The sequence below is a fragment of the Serinus canaria genome, chromosome 8, assembly GCF_022539315.1.
Source record: "Serinus canaria isolate serCan28SL12 chromosome 8, serCan2020, whole genome shotgun sequence".
In the NCBI taxonomy this organism is placed as follows: Eukaryota; Metazoa; Chordata; class Aves; order Passeriformes; family Fringillidae; genus Serinus; species Serinus canaria.
In genome coordinates, this window is record NC_066322.1 from 9148487 (window position 1) to 9169424 (window position 20938).

The 20938-nt window shown below is 37.7% G+C and overlaps 1 protein-coding gene across 3 annotated transcripts in view; it reads right to left on the minus strand.

Annotated features, from left to right (window-relative positions):
- The window catches only part of MAST2 (microtubule associated serine/threonine kinase 2), a 186459-nt gene that overhangs the window by 159591 nt on the left and 5930 nt on the right, over positions 1-20938 (minus strand). For 2 of the 3 annotated variants that reach the window (XM_050977181.1, XM_030226303.2), the window contains exons 2-3: positions 6103-6250; positions 2692-2834 (exon numbers count right to left, since the gene is read on the minus strand). In XM_050977181.1, the coding sequence (XP_050833138.1) occupies positions 2692-2834; positions 6103-6250 (291 nt within the window). Of the gene's footprint in view, positions 1-2691; positions 2835-6102; positions 6251-20938 lie in introns of those variants that run through there. The other variant, XM_050977183.1, reaches the window with a different exon arrangement.

The window sequence follows — 20938 nt, forward strand, 5'->3', positions numbered from 1 at the left end:
TGACTTCCTCGGCTATCTTAGGGATTTAAAGTCTTAAATAGGATACTCCCCAGCAGAATTCAATCTCATAGGATCAGAGCCATTTGTCTTAAGGTAGATGATGAGCTGAAGGTCATCCTCTAAAATCCTCACATATATTTAGAAGGGACACAGATCAGATCAACACCTTTCTTTCCACAATGACAGCACTCAGCAGTCACTCTGCCCTGGCTTCTTTCTTAAGTCAAGGACCTAGTGGCAACTGCTGTGCAGGCACATTAATCCAGATTATCACACATGTACAAGCTGAAAGATCCTGCTCAACAATAAATTGTGTTTATACAGTTTAGCAAGTTAGAATTTGATGTATTCCCAGTTCTGGAGTCATTGCTGATAAGTAGCCTAGCTATCAGGCCTGTTTCAGAAGCTAAAAACTAATTTCTGTAGATTTGCTATTGTTAATTTATCTTTTCACTTTGCAAATATTTTTAAAGAGGAAAAGAATGCAATTTAAGCACAGTAAACAACCTATAGGATTAGTAGTGGTTAGAAAGCAAAAAAAACCACATTACTGAATGCCACAAAGCAATTCAGCAAAGGAAAATCTACTGATACCTGCAGATCCAGAAAGAGGGAGCAGAAACAATGCACACAGCTTTCCTGGCTTTCCTAAATCACATTCCACTTCTCTCTAGCTATCCAACTACTGTATTATAACAAATAATAGAAGAATTAAATGCTCTAGCAGTCAAGGCTAGCATATTATAATGACACTCTGCATTACTGAACTTACTCATCTCTTAATAGAGCTATTCTTCAAAGGAGATTAATTATACTGGCAAGAGACCTTTTGCTATTCTAATTTGTGAAACGTATTTCAATACCACAAGCATATTAAAACAGCTGCAAACATGTAAGTGGCTCCAAAATCTCAGGACTCACTGCATTTAATTAGGTGTTCATCTTCTGATGTTCTTTAGTCACTGCTTTTGAAACCCACTTCACATAAAAATTTGTAATGTCTAGGCTTAATTAAGTGCAACTGTAATGAAACACAGAGCCCATCATAGAATATACAGAGGTAGGAAAGTGACCACATTGTTCAACACCTCAACATCATCACAGAGGAACAAAAACTGGATTTAGAGATTAAATTCTCTGCCTTACTTAGGAAACAGAGAATTCAAAATTATTTTAAAATAATTCATTGGCATTGTGTTTCAGATCAGAACATTTGATAGACAGCACAAACACTGCCATGACAAACTGAAAACACAGGATATAATATGAGTAATATGCAGAATAATAACATGCAAACATCTGCAGCTCGCTGAGATTCACACAGCTGTGAAGCAACAGCCTAGTACTCCAAATTAAATATCTGAGAATTAGTGCTTTGTTTTGAAGCACAGTTATTTTCATTAACCTAACTTATGAAGCTTCAAGGAATTTATTTGCTTCTAGAGAACAGGCCTGTGTTTTAACATATTACTTTTTCTAATCCCCATCAGACAAATACTTCTAGCCAAGTTCATGTGAGCATTCTCCCTTTCTGCTACCACTGAATTTAGAGCCACTGGTGAGAGCATAAATTTAAGGCAAACACTGAGCAGGCACCAAATTAAGACCAACACAATTAAACCAAATTAGAAGAAATTCAATATAGTAACATGTCTGAAAATGTCAAGACTACAATTACTTCATTGTTAAATCAAAATTAGTTGTAACACAAATGTGTGGTTTTTTGAACCTTAAAGATGTAAGTTTCCTTTCATAACCCAGTGGTGCCAAACTGTCTAGGAACCCCCAAAAAATTTTCAGAATTAAAAAAAGAATTAACTTAAGGGCTCATTGCTTCTAAACAGTCTTACAATAAAACATAAATTTACCCAGTTACTTGCAGCACTATAAGTAGCACACACCAAAATTCCTCACTTGAGTAAAACTTGCTATACAAATTACTCTGTAGATGTTCAGCAAAAAAAAACATTTCAACTTTGGTTTTAATCTACTACTTATCAACAAATTCTGTTGCATATATGCCTGCTCACAAATAACTGTCTTTTCCTACCCCTGGATTTTTCTTCTCCTCACACATCACTGATTTTAGAATTTTATAGATAATAAGGAAAATTTACAAACAAAACATGTGTTCCTTTTCATGTGCAGTTCAGACTTGACTGTAGCCACCTGAGAGTGTGTCCCCATACAGAACACTCTTTGCTCAGAAAATGTTAATTTAGCAGATGCAACATTCCTCAAAAATATTTTCCCAAAGGTTTTTTTACCAAAACCTTTTGACAGGAACCAGGAAGAAGAACATATGTCAATTTCAGCTCTTCAATTACTTGGACATAAGAGTTATCCCTTTCAGATTCATCTCCCTAGCTATTCCCTAGAAAAACAGGCAGAGGCAGATATTCAAAAAGCTGCTTCCCAATTAAACTTGTTTGAAATGGTTGGGTTCCTATGCTCACAGGAATGTCCCCGAAAAGAAATGATTCTTCAACACATCTTTTCCTGCTTTCTTTCTTAAGCAGGATGAACATATTCTCTTCCTGGCTCACCTTGTAGCCTACAAAGTCCCACAGGAACAAAATGCTGCTTTCACTGAGCAGGAACAGGGGAAACAAGGTAAAAACTAAAGCACAGGATCACATCACTTTTTATAGCACAAAAGCAGCACAAGTATTCATTCCCAGAGCCACTCACCAAGCCAGCAGTAAGGGAAGGAGCAGACTGTCCCAGAGACTGATTTCTCATGCGGACCAGGTTGGAGGTATCTCCAGGAGGCTGCCACAGCGTCTGCCCCACTCCACTGTGGACACTATTTGACAAGGGAAGCAGCTGTTTTCCTTTAAAAATAAAATCAAAATACATCAGCTTGTTTCTAAATAAGTCTGCAAGTTCAATGTACAAAGCTGAGAACAAATACTGCATAGGAAGAAAAAGCAATTAATAAAAAAAGCAATTTCAAGATTTTGGTAGGTTGAAACTTGTAAGAGCACCTTAACAGTAAATTGATAACTAATAATTTCCAAAAAAATCTACTTTACATTATGAGATAATGGGGAAATCCAAAAACCTTGTAAAACAGACTTCTATCACTTTATAAGTTTCCATATTCCACTCACCCTAAAAAGGAAACAATATTTGCTGCCCTAAAAGAAGGCAAAATCTGTTTTGTATAATTTAAAAAATTCTTTTGAAAATGGATTCCTAACTGTAAAATATTGTCTCCTCCAAACAGCTTGGTCGTCTAGACATCTCCACTTTCTCCTACCACTGGAACACTGAGCACTGCATTTCACACAGCTGTAACATCATATAGTGTATGTTTAAACATTGTCTTGCTTTGAACAATGGATGGATATTTTTTGCTCAATACATATTTTCTAGTCAATGCAACACTCGTTTTTGAAAAATGTCAAGCAGTAAATTTCCACACTGAGAAAGAACCAAAGTCAAAGTAGGTCATATTTTGACTCCACAGAGCTTGACAGCTTCCTTTTATGTACAATGTCATCCACAAAGAAAAAAGAGAAGATATTTCTGTGGTTAAAAACACATAAGTGAAGAAGTTTGTGAAGCTGGGTTCAGTTATTAGCTTCCAGATGACTTACTCTGTAAGTTTAGTCAGTCAAGCCCTGTGCTGCAATTTCCCCATTGCAAAATGGAAGTGGATAATACCTCTTTTCCTTAAAATTAGGACTATGGGACTAAATAACACACTCCCTTCCTTGCATTCAATGGATTACTACATGCTCAGGAATCACAGGGGACTGACACATTTATTGCAGTGAGTAGCAGGAAGGCTGCACCTTTAATCACAAATATGCTGCAGAAAAAGTCTTGTTCTCTCAGAGGCAGAAAGGTGTTTACAAATTCAACTGCACCTTAGAACCAAATGTGAATTATTACATTTATTCCATAACAGTGGCTGCAATATTTGGAAGGCTGCCACATAATGTGACCAGCCATGATCTGGGGAAAGGTGTGGAGTGGAAGTGGTGTGGTTTGGTTTTTTTTTTAACTTGTTAAGATTAATATTCTGTGATAGTTACAGGCAATGGGCAAAGTATACACCAACAGAATGAGTCAAAGTGCATGAGAGATGAGCAGGCCCAACTTTGTCAAGCAAACAGAGACACAACCTTTTAGTACCCTCTTCCTGGTCCCACTCAAGCTGCTTACAGCTGTGGCCATGATTTTCATGGCTTGATAATTTTCAAGATAATGTACAAATACAACAGCTCGTCAGCAGAGACCTAAACCTACAGAAATGTACATTGCTGTATTTATCTCTATACAGCACTAACAAAGATATCCTGTAATAGCAAGTCAAATAATATAATCATCTAGCAGTCTAAAACACCCATCCCTGAGGACAAGAATAACTTTATTTAAGTCTTTATAACATATAGTTATCAGTATCTCCTTTTAGTTCCACAAAACCTGAATCCAGGAGGGCAGAATTCCATCAAGAGCCAAATCTCAGCCAATCAGTCATCTGCATTCTTCAAACTTATTTGATTCTGCGGCAAAATTAGCAGGAATCATTTTAAGGATGGAACTTGAAGCTAAAGCCTTTCCCCCTCATGCCTCAAGTTCTACACACATTCCAAACACCTACACTGAAAATATACACCTAAACCTGTACATTTTCTCTACCCAGTTGGGTTAGACTGATCTTTTTCAGGCTCTTTACCCCTTCCTGAATCAGATACAGTAGACTGAAAAGTAATCAAGATGAATCAACAGATTCTGGAGAATATAGAATTTTTTGTTCTGAAATTACACTCTCCAAACAGAAAAATTGTTTTTTAAAAGAGAACAGCCCTTCCAGTTTACCTGCTTCCTCCTATTTACTTTGCTTTCTTCTACTCAAAGGGGAAAAAAAAGCTACAGTACCAACTTAGGCCATTGAAGTCAGCCAACAGCTGTGTGGTTCATAAAGTTCTGTTCTCCTCTAGTGATTAACCTACCTTGGAGAACAAACTTGCACATGTACAGAACATTATGAATGCTTCCATTTTTCAAAAACTATCCACTTATTACAAACAAAACACTAAGCCAAGGCCAAGCCAAAATAAAATATACATAATTTACTGCTTATTTAATTATATTACACCTAACACCTCAAACATGAAAATATTTATCTTCCTCTGATAAAAGACGAGGGACTAGGACTGGATGCATTTTCACAATCATATAAATCAAAAAAGGTGGTTTCACCTTCTTCCTCTTTCTCTCCCACTGAGAATTTTCAACTCTTCCAGTTCTTGCACTAACATGCAAATAGGTAAGCATCCTAATTAGGGAGGAAATGGGCTGCAACTGAACCCTACAGAATAACAGTGGCATTCGGGCATATCAGCTCTTTCATTCTAGACTGATCATGCAGCTCTCTGTGCTCTATTGCAGCACCACAGACTCTGATATCACTTTTAAACAGTTGTGAAGCCATCCCCTAACCCACTAACAAAGTCTTTGAAAAAAAAGAAAACTACTGAACTTGGTCCATTTTTGGTTCATTACTTGCCTATGCTCGCTCCAGTGATTCTACAGCTGACAAACTAAAGTCAATTACAAGGCTGAATATCAAACTCACAAGAAAAAACAAATTTTACATGAATTGAGAAGAATATCAAGTTAGTAAGCAAGATTTTTTTACTTTGAATGACAATATCCTACAGTGCTTTTGAAGCCAAAAAGAAACTAAATAGTAATTGAAACATGATATAAAAAGTCAGTCTCCCAGTATGAAATAAAAGGGCAAAGTGAGCAAGTTTACAGTCAGTGCTGATTTTAAAAGGGGTAAGAATACACCAATGTGTCACCTAAAATTCCACAACTCCACTCTTCAGCTTTGCATATTAAATCTTGGCTTTTAACTTTTCACTCTGGACAGTATAAAAAATTTCACTCTAAATCCAGGCTTTTTCACTCTTCTCTACTGCTATTTCTTTTTGCATCTTTCTCTTACATAAAATTTTGTATGCCCTGCCAACAAGAGGTCACCTTCCCAATGACTTACCAGTATCTTTTATTATGACTGTTATGCCAACAATGCTGAATCTCCTTTAATACTAACCAAGTGTCATACTCTACAAATTGGCATACCTGACAAAGAACTTGCCAAGCTACCTCTTCGTAGCTTGCAGTCATCTTGACTTAGCTGACGGTGGAGCTTGGTTTTCCCAGCAGATGAAAAGATGTCAGGATTGCTGAGCTTCCTGCAACGCAGCGGAGTGGACTCTGCTATCATCTCCTGGAGGAAGAAAAACATGCAAAACTGTATTCATACTTTGTTAGCCAAGTATCCCCTGTCTGAAACATGCAATCTCCAGAGCATAAAGGAGACTGTTCAAAAAAATACCAAGAAACACACCCATCCCCCCCCCCCAAAAAAAAAAAAAAACAAAAACAAAACCAAAAACATTTAACATCCCCCTCTTTGGTGTCCCATAGCTGCACAGAAAGCACATCACAAGGTCCCTGTCAACTCTGGTCCTTGAACACCACTGCTGCAAGAAATACCATTAATAATAGTCAGAAAATCACTATTATGCTACATCTGTTCTTTTCTCTGACAGTGTTTAGGACAAAATGGCACTGAAAAAACAAGCTCAGCTTTGATTAAAGCTATTTCCTGCTAAAGCAAAAGTACTTTCTCCAATCTTCTTCAATCTTTCTGCCATCCAGCCTATGAGTAATATACCTATAAAGAAGCTGTTGCAATGTCTATTGCAACCCAAAACTGCTATTATAAGTTATAACTCTATGAAGACCATATGCATAACCAAATAATAACTAGGATAAGGATCAGCCTTTGTGTCATGTCTTTGTTATTACTACAAACAAAATTAGACATGTATTTGTCAGAAACACTCCCACACATGTGAATTCCTTTCACAGCATACAGCAGGATTTCAGTCAAAATAGCGTAGGCAGAGCAGTGTCAAGCACAACCACTTGTGAGTGCTTTCCTCATGCTTTTCATTGTTCTGGAGGTGTCAAACTCTCATTCCACACCCAAAGAAGAACAACAAGCTTTGCTATCAGGTATGGATTTGAAGAGGTGACACTTTCCATTATAGCCCATATAGATGAACTGTTCAAGTTCTCCCTTCTCTGCAGTGTGAAACACTCCACTTGTTTTAATGGACTGCTCCATTCTATTTCAAATGCCTCTCATTATCTAGCACTTCAAGCCATGCTTATCCTCATAAAAATCTCATCTGAGGCAGAAAAATAAACTTTCCCTGCATGATACATGACCACATGATTTAACATGGTTTTAAATTATGTTTAAATCAAAAACTAGTTTACCACTTACAGTTTTTAATTAAAATTTGCAGATTCAAGTCAAAATCTATTTCTAAAGTCATTAATTCAAATCTATTCAGTCTACAGTGTTATACCTCAAACTGTCAGATCCAGACCAGGAGTACACACTTTAAAAACCTCAAGGGGAAGGGAGGGGAGGGGAAAGAGAGGAAAAAAAATTATTTGGGATTTGAAATAGAATTCTCATTTAGCTCTGAGTCATTCATTCACAACCTTTCTTAGACCCCATCTCCTTCTAATCATGAAATTTTTTGGCACCTCATAATACTGAATAAGTTTATTACAGTTTGAGGGACAGCAATGCTTTGCTCCACATCAGCCTCAGTGGTGCACTTTTCCCAGCCTGCTCTGTATTTCTTCTCTGGTTCTGGTCAGACTTTCAGCCTCCATAGGGTCTAAACCAGATCACAGAGACAGCTGGGTACCAGAGCAGGTCAGTTCACTCAGTTCATACAGCTGCAAACAGCTGGGCTGGTGCAAGAGTGGGGGGCTCAAAAACAAGTGACCTGGGGGGAATAGAGAAAACTGCTCAGCTGAAAAACAGTTTAAATCTTATTGTTCCTTGTGCACATCTTGGAGCAAAGAACGTCACATTTTCATTTGTCTCTGACCTTCCCCACAAAGATACTGAAGTCCTCCCTTTGCAGCAGCCTGTACTCTTCTCCTTTTTTGTCATTTGGAGAGCTGAAAAGACATTTACCTGTCTTTCTCTCTGTACTTGGGAGTAAGCTAAAGAACATTAAATTGCAGCATTACAGTCCCCTAGCACAGGGCACTCTGAAAGCTGCAGAGGCCAAGGGCAGAGAGTCTGCTGTTTCTATTCAGGATGGCAGAACATGGTTATATTTGTGTCTATGACTGTAAGTAGACACAAAGAAACATGCACACACTTTTAACAAGGCCTGTCCTATGCCTACAGTGTCTGAAATCTGGCACATGTTTGCCATCTGTGACAGTCTGAAACCACACCTGATAAAAAAAAAAAAAAAAAAAAAAAAAAAAAAAAAAAAAAAAAAAAAAAAAAAAAACCAAGCCACGAACATGGGCACTCCAGCTTACAAGCAAATTACTTAAGAACTTCATCCAGCCTACCCTCTCACACTCCTTATGCTTCAATTCCAAATATTTCCAGCATCCTTCAGTATCCAGCTACTTCCCTGAAACTAGGCATGTGTTGAAAGGCCCCGTGCACATCAGCAGCAGTTAAAATTAAAATGTCAAAGACTAACTTAGAGTGAAGTGTTCTAACTGGGACTTAGTTCTTCAAAGTTTTGGGGGTGTTTGTTGGTGTCTTGGAGGTTTCATTTGGTTTGTTGTTTTGGTTTTTCCCCTGCAGGTGCACATTCACCTCCCCTTCAACACAAACACACACACAAACACACACACACCTCTCACCATTCGTTCTCAGTGAGCTGCAACTAAACAAGAACATTCTTTCACTTGGGACACCAGGTAAGGAAAGGCACTGAAGTCAGAAACAAAAGTACTCTAAGTCACGTTACAAGCAACTTCTGTGTTTTACATGTCTCTTTCTCCGCAATATACAGACAATGCTTACCAGGCAAGGAATGTGCCCACTTCCCTGCCCTTCCCCTTTTCCCTCTATGCACAGTCTCCTTTTCTTGGCAAAAATAATTACAAATTCCTGATGTGTCTTCTTGAGTTACAGTACACAAATCTTGCAGATCTGATAACATCTAAATCAAAAGCTCCCCAGCTGAAGGGCACACCTACTCCTACCACAGTATCTGACCAGCTCCAGCACCCTGCCTACACACACCTTTGAGGTCAGCCCAGTGGCATAAGCTACTTCTCAAAAAGCCATTCCCTGTGACAGCTGTCCCCAGGTTCAGCTTTCCATCAAAACTACTACAGGGATAAGAAAGGAATAGTAGAAAGGTAAATACAGCTTCCCAAACTCACCAAAGAATCCAGGCTGTCTTCTAGAAATTATGGATTTGGTACATATTACATATGGAAACCTCTTCATGAACCCTTTTCTTGTTAAGCACATTAAACACTTGAGCAATGAAGACTACATAAGTGTCAAATGTCTGGAAGAAGGGGCCTCCAATCAAATTCTGTAGGTTTATATACTGTTTAATTCACTTTTCAAATAGATATTTTAAAAGTTTTTTCAAAAAGTGCAAAGTTCTGAGACATCCTATTATGTTTTAAAAAATGCAAAGCACAACACAGCCAATTTAAAATTTCATTTTCTAAGAGCTGTGCCCATATTGTGTCAGCAAAACAATGAAGAGGGAAAGTTTTAGCTTGATAACAATAGAGCTGTCTTCCATAAGACTGCAACTTACTTCACTCATCCATCAAAGCCCTGCTTTGATATTGCAGATCACAGATGAACTGCATGAAAATAGCAGTAGATTACATTACCACTCCCAAATAAGGAAGGAAAAAACTAGAGGCAAAGCTCTTTCCTTGTCCTTGCCCCAAAGCAATACCTACAAAGAACACAAAAATCTTACACAACATTCCAAATTGATGAATAAAGAAACTCTTTGCAGTGGTAAAGCAAAATTTTGCCTACCTGCTTTCAACCTAGTAAATTAATCTATCAGACCAAGTGGTTGAAGAATAGATTACACAGAACAAACTGCCATAATTTTAAGGACTCCACTTCCACTTTTCAAAAGAAAAAGTTTTGCAGCCCTAAAGATGAAAGCATTAGTAAGCACATAACACTTTGCTCACAGCGTGTGAAAAGGACTGCGAGCCTCTCTCCATTCATTTCTTTCCAAAGTGATAAAGAACTTAATTTACTTTGGGCTTGTGGCTTTTGCCACAAGCTAAAAATCAGGTTCAAACAGCCAGCTGATTCCTGCAAAGCCTAGTGCTGAAGATAAAAACATCACATAATCTTGATGTGCTAGGCAAAGATTATTGCTATCACTCCCTACAAAGGTGCACAAAAGTTTGCTCACATAACTTGAAATAGCAGGATATGAAGAAGAATGGCCAAAGCTTTTCTTGGCTATCAAGAGGCTCTGGATTTCTCAGCTCAGACACTTACCACACTTGCACAGAAAAAGCACTAAAAGATTTCTGATACTGGAATAAGTCTGTTCCTCTTGCCTGAAATCTCACATTGGGGTTATCACACTCAGCTGCATGGGAGAACCAGATTGTCACAGGGGATGCAGACAAAAGACAAGAAGCCAAATGTGCTTCTCAACTTGGCTGATCACTACATCCCCTGTTAAAAACCTGACCTGGTAATTTCAGAAAACAGTTACAAGGATCCTCCTCAGCCCTCACTGCACAGGAAGAGTTCCAAGTAATTAAAGCAGGATATAAAAGAACAAGCACTAAACCACTGCAAGGACTGTCAGAAGCTCTTTTATTTAACCATTGTTCATTTAATGCTGCTGCAAGAGAGCAGCACAGGTCTTTAACCTCCAAAAGGCAGGTGAATACTGCAAGTGTGGATCTGTGTTTTGCTTTGACTGCCAGGTGAAGCATCACAAAGACAGCGAGACTGATACATCAGCATCAGACCAATGCTGGGATAAAACTTCTCAAGCCCTGTTTTTATGGCCTGTATTTAAGAAGTAACAGATCATGCAAAGGGCACTTCCTTGCATGTAACTGTGTTATAATTAAATCAAACACAAAGTGCCTCACAATCTCTACAACAAGCAAAAGCACTCAATTGGGACTGACAAATATTCAAGTCTGCAGGTCAAAATATGTTAAACTGTTAGCCAGGGGGTGGAGAATCTACACAAAAGTTTTCTATGAACAGGAAATCCATTAGTAAGAAAAATGAGAAACCTTTTTTATGAAGCCTAATGAGCATAACCTTAGGTCATCTGGAAGTGAATCCTAGCAAACTGTTGGAAGGAAGAATGAAAATGTAACTACAATAAACTGGCCAAGAATTCACTATTATTAGTGCATTTTGTAAGGAATATAACCAATGAGCAATGTAACTTGACAGTAACTTAATACTTTCTGAATTTTTTGAAAGCACCAAAAATAGTCAACATTGAAAGCTGCATTTTCTATTTTTTAACACAGTACTGTTTGTCTTTTAAAAGATAAAAGCTTATTGTGTCAGGGCTGTGTGCATATCTAAAAGGCACTCTTTTTCTTCTCAGCCTTTCCTCATCACTTTATATAATCTGCGTGCATACCCTTAATGAAAGATAAATCTGATCCTGTCATTAGGCCTGCTCTAATATACTCTAAAATACACTGAAAATTAAAGGCCTGGACAACAGATCACAGACCAAATATCTCTCTATATAAGTAGCAATTAGTGCAATGGAATCATAGTATTTATGCTTTAGCATTTAGCACTGAAATTTGCCTTAACTTTCTAGTCTGGGCATTACACATTGAGAGGAGAGGGCCAGCAGATTACCAGAAAGCTGGGGTGAGCCCACATGTGACCAAAATTATAGGCTAAATAAGAATTTGCAACTAAGTTTCTTTTTAACTGTATCTGCTTAACTCATGTACTTGCCAGCAGCACCCTGAAAAATGTCAGAGACAGCAGAATCAAGGAAAATTACAGTAAATTAACATAGACTCTTGGGGGCTATAATATATTGGTTTACAACATCAACAACAGAGAAAAGCTTTACAGAATGTATTGCATTATATAAAAGTGTCAGTATTTAAAGAGAGAAGAGAGCTCTCCACCATTTTTCTCTGTAGTAGATTTATTTGAAGAACTTTGCAATCAATTTCAACATTCCTACAATAGCAAATATATAAACTGAACTTAGTGTCAATACCAAGTTTTCAAAATGACTGCAAGGCCAAGTGTTATTAGCCACAGTGATGCTTTGAGCACATCATGCACACATTTACCATTCTGAATACCTACAGCTTCCTCTGCACACTCATCTGCAGTTATACCACAGATGACAGAAAAGTTACAAACTCAAAACTTCATGTTAAAAAAAAACCCCAGCATTAAAACCAAACAAACAAGAAAAATAAATGAGTGTTCCCTAAAAGACCCAGTATCAGAAGCCCATCCTATCAGATACACCCTCCTTTCTTGCTCTTCAGTGAGATTTCTTTTCTTGTTAAGTCTTCAGGGGTTCCATGGCATGTTTGATTAGAACAAATGAATTAGAAGATTTAATGTTTCATCAGGGAAGTTAGTGCTGTTAACTTCGTTGTGAAGTGTCCCAGCTGCAGGATCACATGGAAAAGCTTGTTAAAAAGAAAAGGTAAATATTTATAACTGTGTACATTATTAGCCCCTTTCTGAGGCCTATTAAGATACAGAATTGTTTTATTCCTAGTAGAACCACAGTCTAGAAGAGAAGGTAATTGATGATTAAATTATATAAGCTTGAATGTTTGATCCTTACATGGAAACACAAATGGCTTAAACAAAGTATTCAACCCTACCTCAAGACCTCCCAACAGCCAAAAGGAAAGAGTAATTCTTGAATTCAGCTCGTAAATGCCTAAAGCCAAAAGAATTTCATCAAGGGAAGTAAAAGAAACAGAGCCTCTAAAGTCTGTATCAGACTTCACAGAGGCTCAAAGAAACCACTATCAATCTATCAAGACTCCAAACCACACACCAGGCTCAGTAGCTGCACTCACAGCAAAACCAGTCTGAACAAAGGCACTGAGCATTAAAGGCCACATCATTTCTTTATCATTGCTCTTCTAGCATGAGTATTGCAAACATTAAAAGGTTGTACTGAGCAGGGAAATTAATTCCTGGCCAGATAAAACAAAACAACTCTATCATTCATCATCCTTACTCATATGCTGTAAGGATTAAAAGAAATATGACCCCCACCAAAAAAGGGATTTGTAATAAAATTTCATTTTATAAGACATCAAAACACCTTCTCTCTGAAGATTTTCTTTCAATAGACTCAAAAGATGTGCCAAATATGTGATGAGTCCCAGCATCACTGACTAGGATTACTGCAAGTTCTCTTGAGCATCCTGTGTGTTATCAAACACTCATTTATCTTCTCTATTCTTGTCTATGAGGTTTTACATGGTTAAATAAAGGTGCATGTTCAGATCTGCTGAAAACTCTAATCCACACTATTAGCAAACCAAATTTTCTTGTTTGTCAGTTCCTCACAGATTTATTCAGATATTTATTACACAGGAAACACTGAACTTAACCCCTCTTAGCACAACTAGGCTGTGAGTGAGACTAGAATGGGAACTGCTGGTGGAACCAGCAGCAGGAACAGCTGCACTTTCATCTGTGCAGGCAAAGCAACCTACGATTCCTTACTGGCTATAAAAAGGAGACTTACCAGAGGACTCTGCAGGGCACCTTCATTCCCTGCAACTCTGATGGCTCACTTTAGAGCTTTCAGATCTCCAACTATATTGATTTTTGTGCACATGACATTCTCACTGTCTCATTCACAGGGAAAGAACAAATCAACATAAAATACCTACCTATACCTGTGTAAACTCTGTTTAATGCCCAGTAAAATGTTACAAGCCAATGAATTTTTATTTGGAATGTAAACTCCCTGGTTCTTTAGGAACAGAGATGAACAAAACCTAATGATAAGTTTTAAGTTAATTTAATTTACACAAACAAACAACTGCTTCACAGCAATAGAACCAGGAAGGAAGTTTAATCTGATTTTATACATTTCAGACAGGAACCTCCAGGCTGAGTTGGAAAACCTAAGAGATGTTATCTGTATTAATATTTGATTCCTGACCCAAAACAATACAGAGTTTTCTATGTTTAAGGCACAAGTAAAATATATTTTAAATTTATATAGTGGCTGAAAATACAAAGTTTGACAAGTGAACAACAACAGTGTATTAAAATGTGTGTGCTGTATAAAAATTACTTATTTACTAATAATACAAAGTCCTAATCTTGCAAAAGCAATTTCCAAAGAAAAATGTTCAGGTTCATTAAGTTTGAAGTACAATCTCTAATGAAAGTATCTATTGGTCCAGTATGAGATATGGCCCTTAAAAAAATGTCCCAAGACTTAGGAGGCCAGAGGAAAGAAATCCATACCCAACTGCTATTCCAAGGCTTATTTCAAATGAAGCTGCATACAAAGAAAATTTTAAAAATAACTCATAAACTGAACTTTGGTGGAGAATCACTCAGGTGAGCTCAAGGGGATTTTCTAATCAGACAATGAATGGCTACTTACAGATGGGTAATACAATTTTGATCATAACTGTTAAAACTCACATGAATAACAAATATTGCACAAAGCAAAGTATGAAACTGGAAAACACAACAGGAATCCACTTTGGCAACACTAATTTTTTTGCCCAGAATTTTTTAAGGATCTGGCCCAAATAGTAGCAGTAGTAAAACCATCTGTAGCTAGACAGAGATTACTGGCAAAATAAAATATAACAAGAATCAGTGGACTGCTAAGAGTTAAAACACTATTTGTTCATATATCTGACAAAGAGAGACCAAGATACAATTTAATCTGGTGTTATCATCACTGAGAAGGATCTCTATTTGGAGCATAAAAAACCTTTTTTTTGTGAAGTTCCAATTCTTTGGCATCAATATTTTTGTTTCCATAAAATATCTGCAACCTTCTCACTTCCTACCACAAATGAGATAAGCAGATCGATTCAGAGCCAAAAATAAGAAGCACTTGTGTGAGGTGTTTCCTGAGAACAAATTTTCCCTGAGATTCAACAGCAGATCTGCATGCAGAGAACAGGAAAAAGAATTATCAATTTATTATAAAACTGTAAATAAAACTACCAGTGGCTTTAGACCTAAACAAAACTAAGTCAACCTTTGGACACACAATAAGTGCTTAGTCCTTAGCTTCTCGTCACAGCTCCCATTAAATGGCAAAGATAAGCTGATTCACAATTCTTATCAATGTCTACACAAAGAAATGGAGACTCTACAATCTGCACAAAAGCTTCTCCTCACCAAGCAGGGTAGTACAGTTCCATCACAAGGGAACAAAAGCCAAAATTTTTTTCAAGGACAAGACGTATTTCTTCTCTTCTGCCTGAGAACAGAAACAATGCCCAGTGTTGGGTTTATGAACAGCACCGTGCCTTGAGCTCAAACAAAGACTGGAGTCAGCAGACACTCCTGCTGAAATGTCTGCTAAACTGGCAAAACAACCCTGGAAACAGATTCTCTTCTGCTCTAAAACCAGAGATTAATGTAAATGTCAAAGAATAAACAAATAATTAAATTAATGATTAATTTAGCTTTCAGGGTCAGATTTTTGCCACCTTCATACTGCACAGGTGCAATTTAAGTCAATTAATAAAGACATAGCTGTTACTAATGTGTCACTGGATCCATCTATGCCTGGATATCTAAATATCTACATGCCTTCAGTCACTGCAGTAACCAGACAACTCATTCATAAACTTTTCTCTAAAACAGTGATTATAATTTATTCATTTGTTCTCTGATCTTCTGGTGCTGTCCAGAACACTTGACATCAGTTCTGACTTGATTCCCTCATTTCCTTCTAAAGGTCTTTACTAAGGCTCCAAATTAAAATGTTATTTTTATGATAATAAAATACACTAAATATTGAATGCTGTGATTTTAGCAACTAATAAACCTGTTTTAATTACTAGGCATTCCATTTTTGAGATGACATTTCCCTGCTCTGGGGCATTATAAAAGCTCCTTTACAATAAAACTGGAGTATGATACAGTCATGAGAGCTGCTGCTAGTCCTCAGTGAACAGAGGACACACAACTACCAGATTAACAGAACAAACATCAAAGAAACATTGCTAGACATGAAATCATTTCACTATCAGTGCATTTTTTCCAAGTATCACCCCATGCTGACATTACACACTCTTGTCTAGTTTTGTCTTTCCTGGAGTTTAACACTTTCCTTGCATTAGTGAAGTTGTATTCTCTGAAAGCTGCATAGAAGATAAAGGTAGTCTTGTCATTTGTGTACTTGTTTCATAATGACAAATGGTATTTTAAGAGTGCAGAGGAACACAGTTTGATCATTCTGAGCTGTATGCCCTTCAATGCAAAGAGAAGCAAATCTCTGGCTTAGCGCCTGGGATACCTGGAAATCATCGAATTTTGTATTGGTTTTGGTCAGAAGAGATCTTTAAGGATCATCTTGTTCCAGCCCCACTGCCATGGGCAAGGACACCTTTCACTATACCAGGTTGTTTCAAGTCCACAGTGCAGACAGGGGCACCCACCACCTCTCTAGGCAACCTCCTCCAGTGTATCACCACACTCTTGGTAAAAAATTCTTCTTATATCTAATCTAAATCAACCCTCCTTCAGTTTAAAACCATTACCTCTTGTCCTATCCCAAGAGGCCCCACCAAAAGAACTCCACATGCACAGGGAGACAGCCTTCCTGGAAACATGGAACTAGGCTCAAACCACTTACAGAATCTAACTCAGATGTTTGTGCAGTCTTTCTGCACGTGTACAACCCTGAGTGGGATGAAAACAATCTGCAGAGGCAGCAGCACAAAGTTCCTATCATACACAGCAAGAGAAAGGCATATAAGAAAACTAATGTATTAGAAAACTAGGTTTTTAAATCATTATTATTGAGCTCAAAATATGACAGCTGCATTTTTAAAGGATAAAAGGAAACCAGGCTTGAGCATCAATTACCCAATCTGACAAGTCTTGCATTTCATAGAAGTCTTCAAGCTTCCTGAAATGCAGCTGAAATGTTTTCTCAAGTTTTCATCCCACAACTGAACCTCCCTCACTCCTTGGTGGATGTACCTTTTCCACGTAGTTTTTGTTTGTTTGGATTAACAAAGTACAACAAAGTGTCTCAAGTTTGGGTCTAACTGCACACATAATTTTAGTCTTTAGCAAAACTGCCTTCTGAATGCTGCAGGCCAGCATTTGTTTACTACTTTAACCTTTCTGTACTGTCTCTTCCATCCTGAAAGACAATCTGCTCTGTGAACTCTTCCATCAAATCCCATAGGGGAAATTCAACAGGGATGGCAGGACCTACACAATCTATTATTGGTTTTCAATCCTGTTGTGCTACTAGCTAACATATCCAAGGGATAAATACACACAGGGTATATCCAGCCAATTTCCACAAGACAGCTCACAGCCACTGCAAGAAGTTAGGACCAGCTGAATGAGCCCCTTAGAAGCAAAAACATCACTGGAAATCTGTCCTGAATGGATTGCTGGGTGTTTGGACAATGAGCAGATAGTGGAAGGTGCATTCTAGAAGTGCACTGAAAATCAGCTTCTTATTATAACTCTTGTTAAGCATTTTTAGCATTAGCTGAATTAGCTGATATGTCAAACACCTACAAGAGTTTCAGAACACAGCATGACTCAGTAAATGCCAAGACAAAAATTTGCCAAGTATCAATCAATTAACTAATCAACTTATTTTGGCTACAAACAGCTGAGAATGTTTATGGTGGATTACTTCTCACACCTTATAACAAAAATCATTAGAGAAAATCTTCCTATATAGACAGCTCATGAAGACGTGTGTGGACTGAAACTAAATCAGAAATTACATTTCAAAAATTCTTACACTCCCCAGAGCCCACCCTCAACAGTTCCATCTGCTTCTGGAAATTTAAACATGTACATGGAATGTTTTGAATTGCTGTCTTGCTTTTACATTCATAAAAATCCAGACCAACTAAAAAGTTTTAAAACATGTTTTATTGGTAAAAATGTTTACTATATGTATAACAAAAAGTGAAAATATTTATGATGCAGCTCCAATAGCAAAGACAGTATTTTTTCCTGGAAAGAAATACAGCATCATCCTGTTTTCCATGTACGTAATAGACTCCATTAACATTAGACAAATTTCAAATAGTAAAAAAATTAAAAGCTAGACTTCCAAATTATTGCAAGACCAAGCCATCAGTCTTGAACCCTCTTCCCTCACTGCACTGTAACATGTATTTATAACAGAACATTTGAAAATAACTTCTGACAGATTAATAGATTTGGGGTTCATGGAACCTAACTGTAAGTTAAATAAAAAACTCACAAAAGACACAGCTTAGAGGAAGAGCAAATTAAAAAGTTCTAAATCTGGTTTCAAAGGTAGTCTTTTGAGTGTTCATGCTTCTTCCTTCAAAGAGCAGCATTTTCACCAGGCTTCAAACAGTACTACATCACTACAAAAATACACTAACCACAGCACATCATTATTTGATGTGGAAATGAAATCACTGAGACTCTACATGACCTGTCCATTTATCTATTGTGGTTCTTGAGGAACAAAGTCTTGCTGAGGGATAAAGCATTTTGGTTTAGTATCAAATAATTCACCAGCCTGGTGGTCTTCACTGCTTCGTTAGCTTCAGCTACTCAGCTTCCATGAATAGGAATTAAATAAGACTTAGAAAAACTTTAATTTTAAATAAATGCCTATCATCATATCTACAATAATCCACTGTCTTTCTTATAGCACTAAAGCTGTGTTGGCTTATGGCAGGCAACATGGGTAATAAAAAGTATCTATCAAAGCAAAATGAAGAACTGCCCCTTCTAAAGGCTCTTAAGAACTACCTTGACAGGCAGGACAACATTTACATTCTGGGCTGCAAGAAAGTAGGTGAGCTTGCTCAAGAAGTCAACTGCTAGGTGTGAAGTCAATAACACATAGCCATTCCTCCAACACAATAACACTTGGATATACTACTTGGTTTCCCAAAGCATCCAGTCAGGAATATATCCAAAAAAAAAAAAAATCTTTGAATGCTTTACAGCTGCCTAATTCTAGCCTTGGACAGCACCCCACTGTTATCCTCAAGTGCTCTGTAACAAACAGTAAGCAGCAGCAGCTTCCCCCTTAAGGCTAATAATTATTCTAAAGAAAAGCAGTGCCACACCAAACCCTAGCACTTCTGACAGAAGAATTCTCTTGGCTCCTTCACTTCTATTCTGCTTTTGGACAAGAAATGCAGTGTACTGCATCTTTCCACTGCCTGCTTAGCTATTCTAATATGTAAAATATGAAATTAATGTGGCTAATACAATATTTGCTCTTACTCTTCACTTGTGACAGAAAATCGAAATCTCACATGAGCAAGCTGAATCATCTAAGCTGCTGATGCAATGCCTACCTAGATATTGATTTACACAACAGAAATTTGTCCATTAATACTCAACTTTGAGAGAAGTGATGATTCCATTTTCTCAGGCCAAAGAAGTGCCATCAGCCCTCTGGTGCCATTTTGCTCTTACCCAACAAGCCCATTGCAGAATTGGTCACTTGACTCCACATCCCTTTTGTCTGCATCTGGATTTCTCTTTTGGCTCAATTCTGTTATTATCTAACAAGCACATTACAGAATTGATCCCTTGATTCTATTCCCCTTGGCCTGCTTTTAGATGACTCTTTCTCTCAGTCACTTTTTCAGCACCCCATATTTTTAAACATTGATATGAACACACAAGTGACCTCAGAGGAAGAGCTCGCCTGGAGCTGCCATCTCTGTTTGATGAGGTCACAGAAAGGCAAAACTGGGGCTAATGAAGAAGTCAGGTAGAAGCTGCTCTGGCATCAACAAGAATCAGCTTATGGCAAGCAGTGAGACACACTTGTGGGGCACTGACAGCTTTGTTCTTTCTGTTTTCCTGCCTCCTCAGAGTAAGGACCAAGAAGAAAACAAAGATAGAACCACACGTCACAAGAGAACATCTGATTCCTTAACAGCTATACCCTGGCCTCTTGACTACCTTTATTTCTCCATAGAAAAGGGAATAAACTTCAGAAAAGAAAGTCTGAGAACAAGTAAGAATGCCTGCCAGCCAGCCATGCACTCTGGACCTGGTTAACCATATTAGAGGCTCCAAAGGCTAGAACTGAGCTTTTTATTAGAAAACAGCACTTTTTTTTTTTTTTTTTGCTTTCTTCCTGCCATAACAAAAAGAGCTAAACAGCAAAAAAAGAAGATGAGAAAAGGAAGTTTGAGGTCTGCAAAGAGTAACTGAGATTTTACTGGAAAGTTACAATCACAACTTGTAATTCAGGAGTCTTTACCAATGTCCTCCTTGGGAAATTTCTTTAGCTGCCTTGACAAACCAGACATAGGTCAGAACTACCCTAAAATCAACCCTAAACAATTTCACAGAATGGGTGGTAATAAGCATTTATTTAAACAGATGGTTCCTGAAGTTCTAGAAGTTAGCAGCACTCCATCCCTCCTTTAATAAAAGGGGCAATGATGTTTACAGAATATATTTGGCTATGATTAAGCTATACTTGTTTTTATAGAATATGTGAACAGTAAAAACAACACTAGATTGCAATCTGCATGACTAACAGTAAGTCCATTTGATTTGGCTGATGTGCTTGAATTTTGAAAATAAACCTCCATCTTCTTCAGATTAAGTTTCATCCCAGCCTGTAGGTTTTGACATTAAGTTATAAAGAACAGCTTTGAGTGTTGTGAACTGTCACCCACAGGGTCCATGACTGGGAGAGCTGCAGAGCTGTGATCAGCAACCTGAGAGTCAGAGCTGTAGAGAAAACTGAGAAGCAAAGTGCCAGCTGAACTCCAAAAACTTTATTCTTCACTTGTCAATCAAAAGGGAAGACTCATGGTAGAAATAACCAAAGAACACCAAACTGTTCTGCAGTCTACATACAGAGCTCACCAAAACAGGGGTACTGCC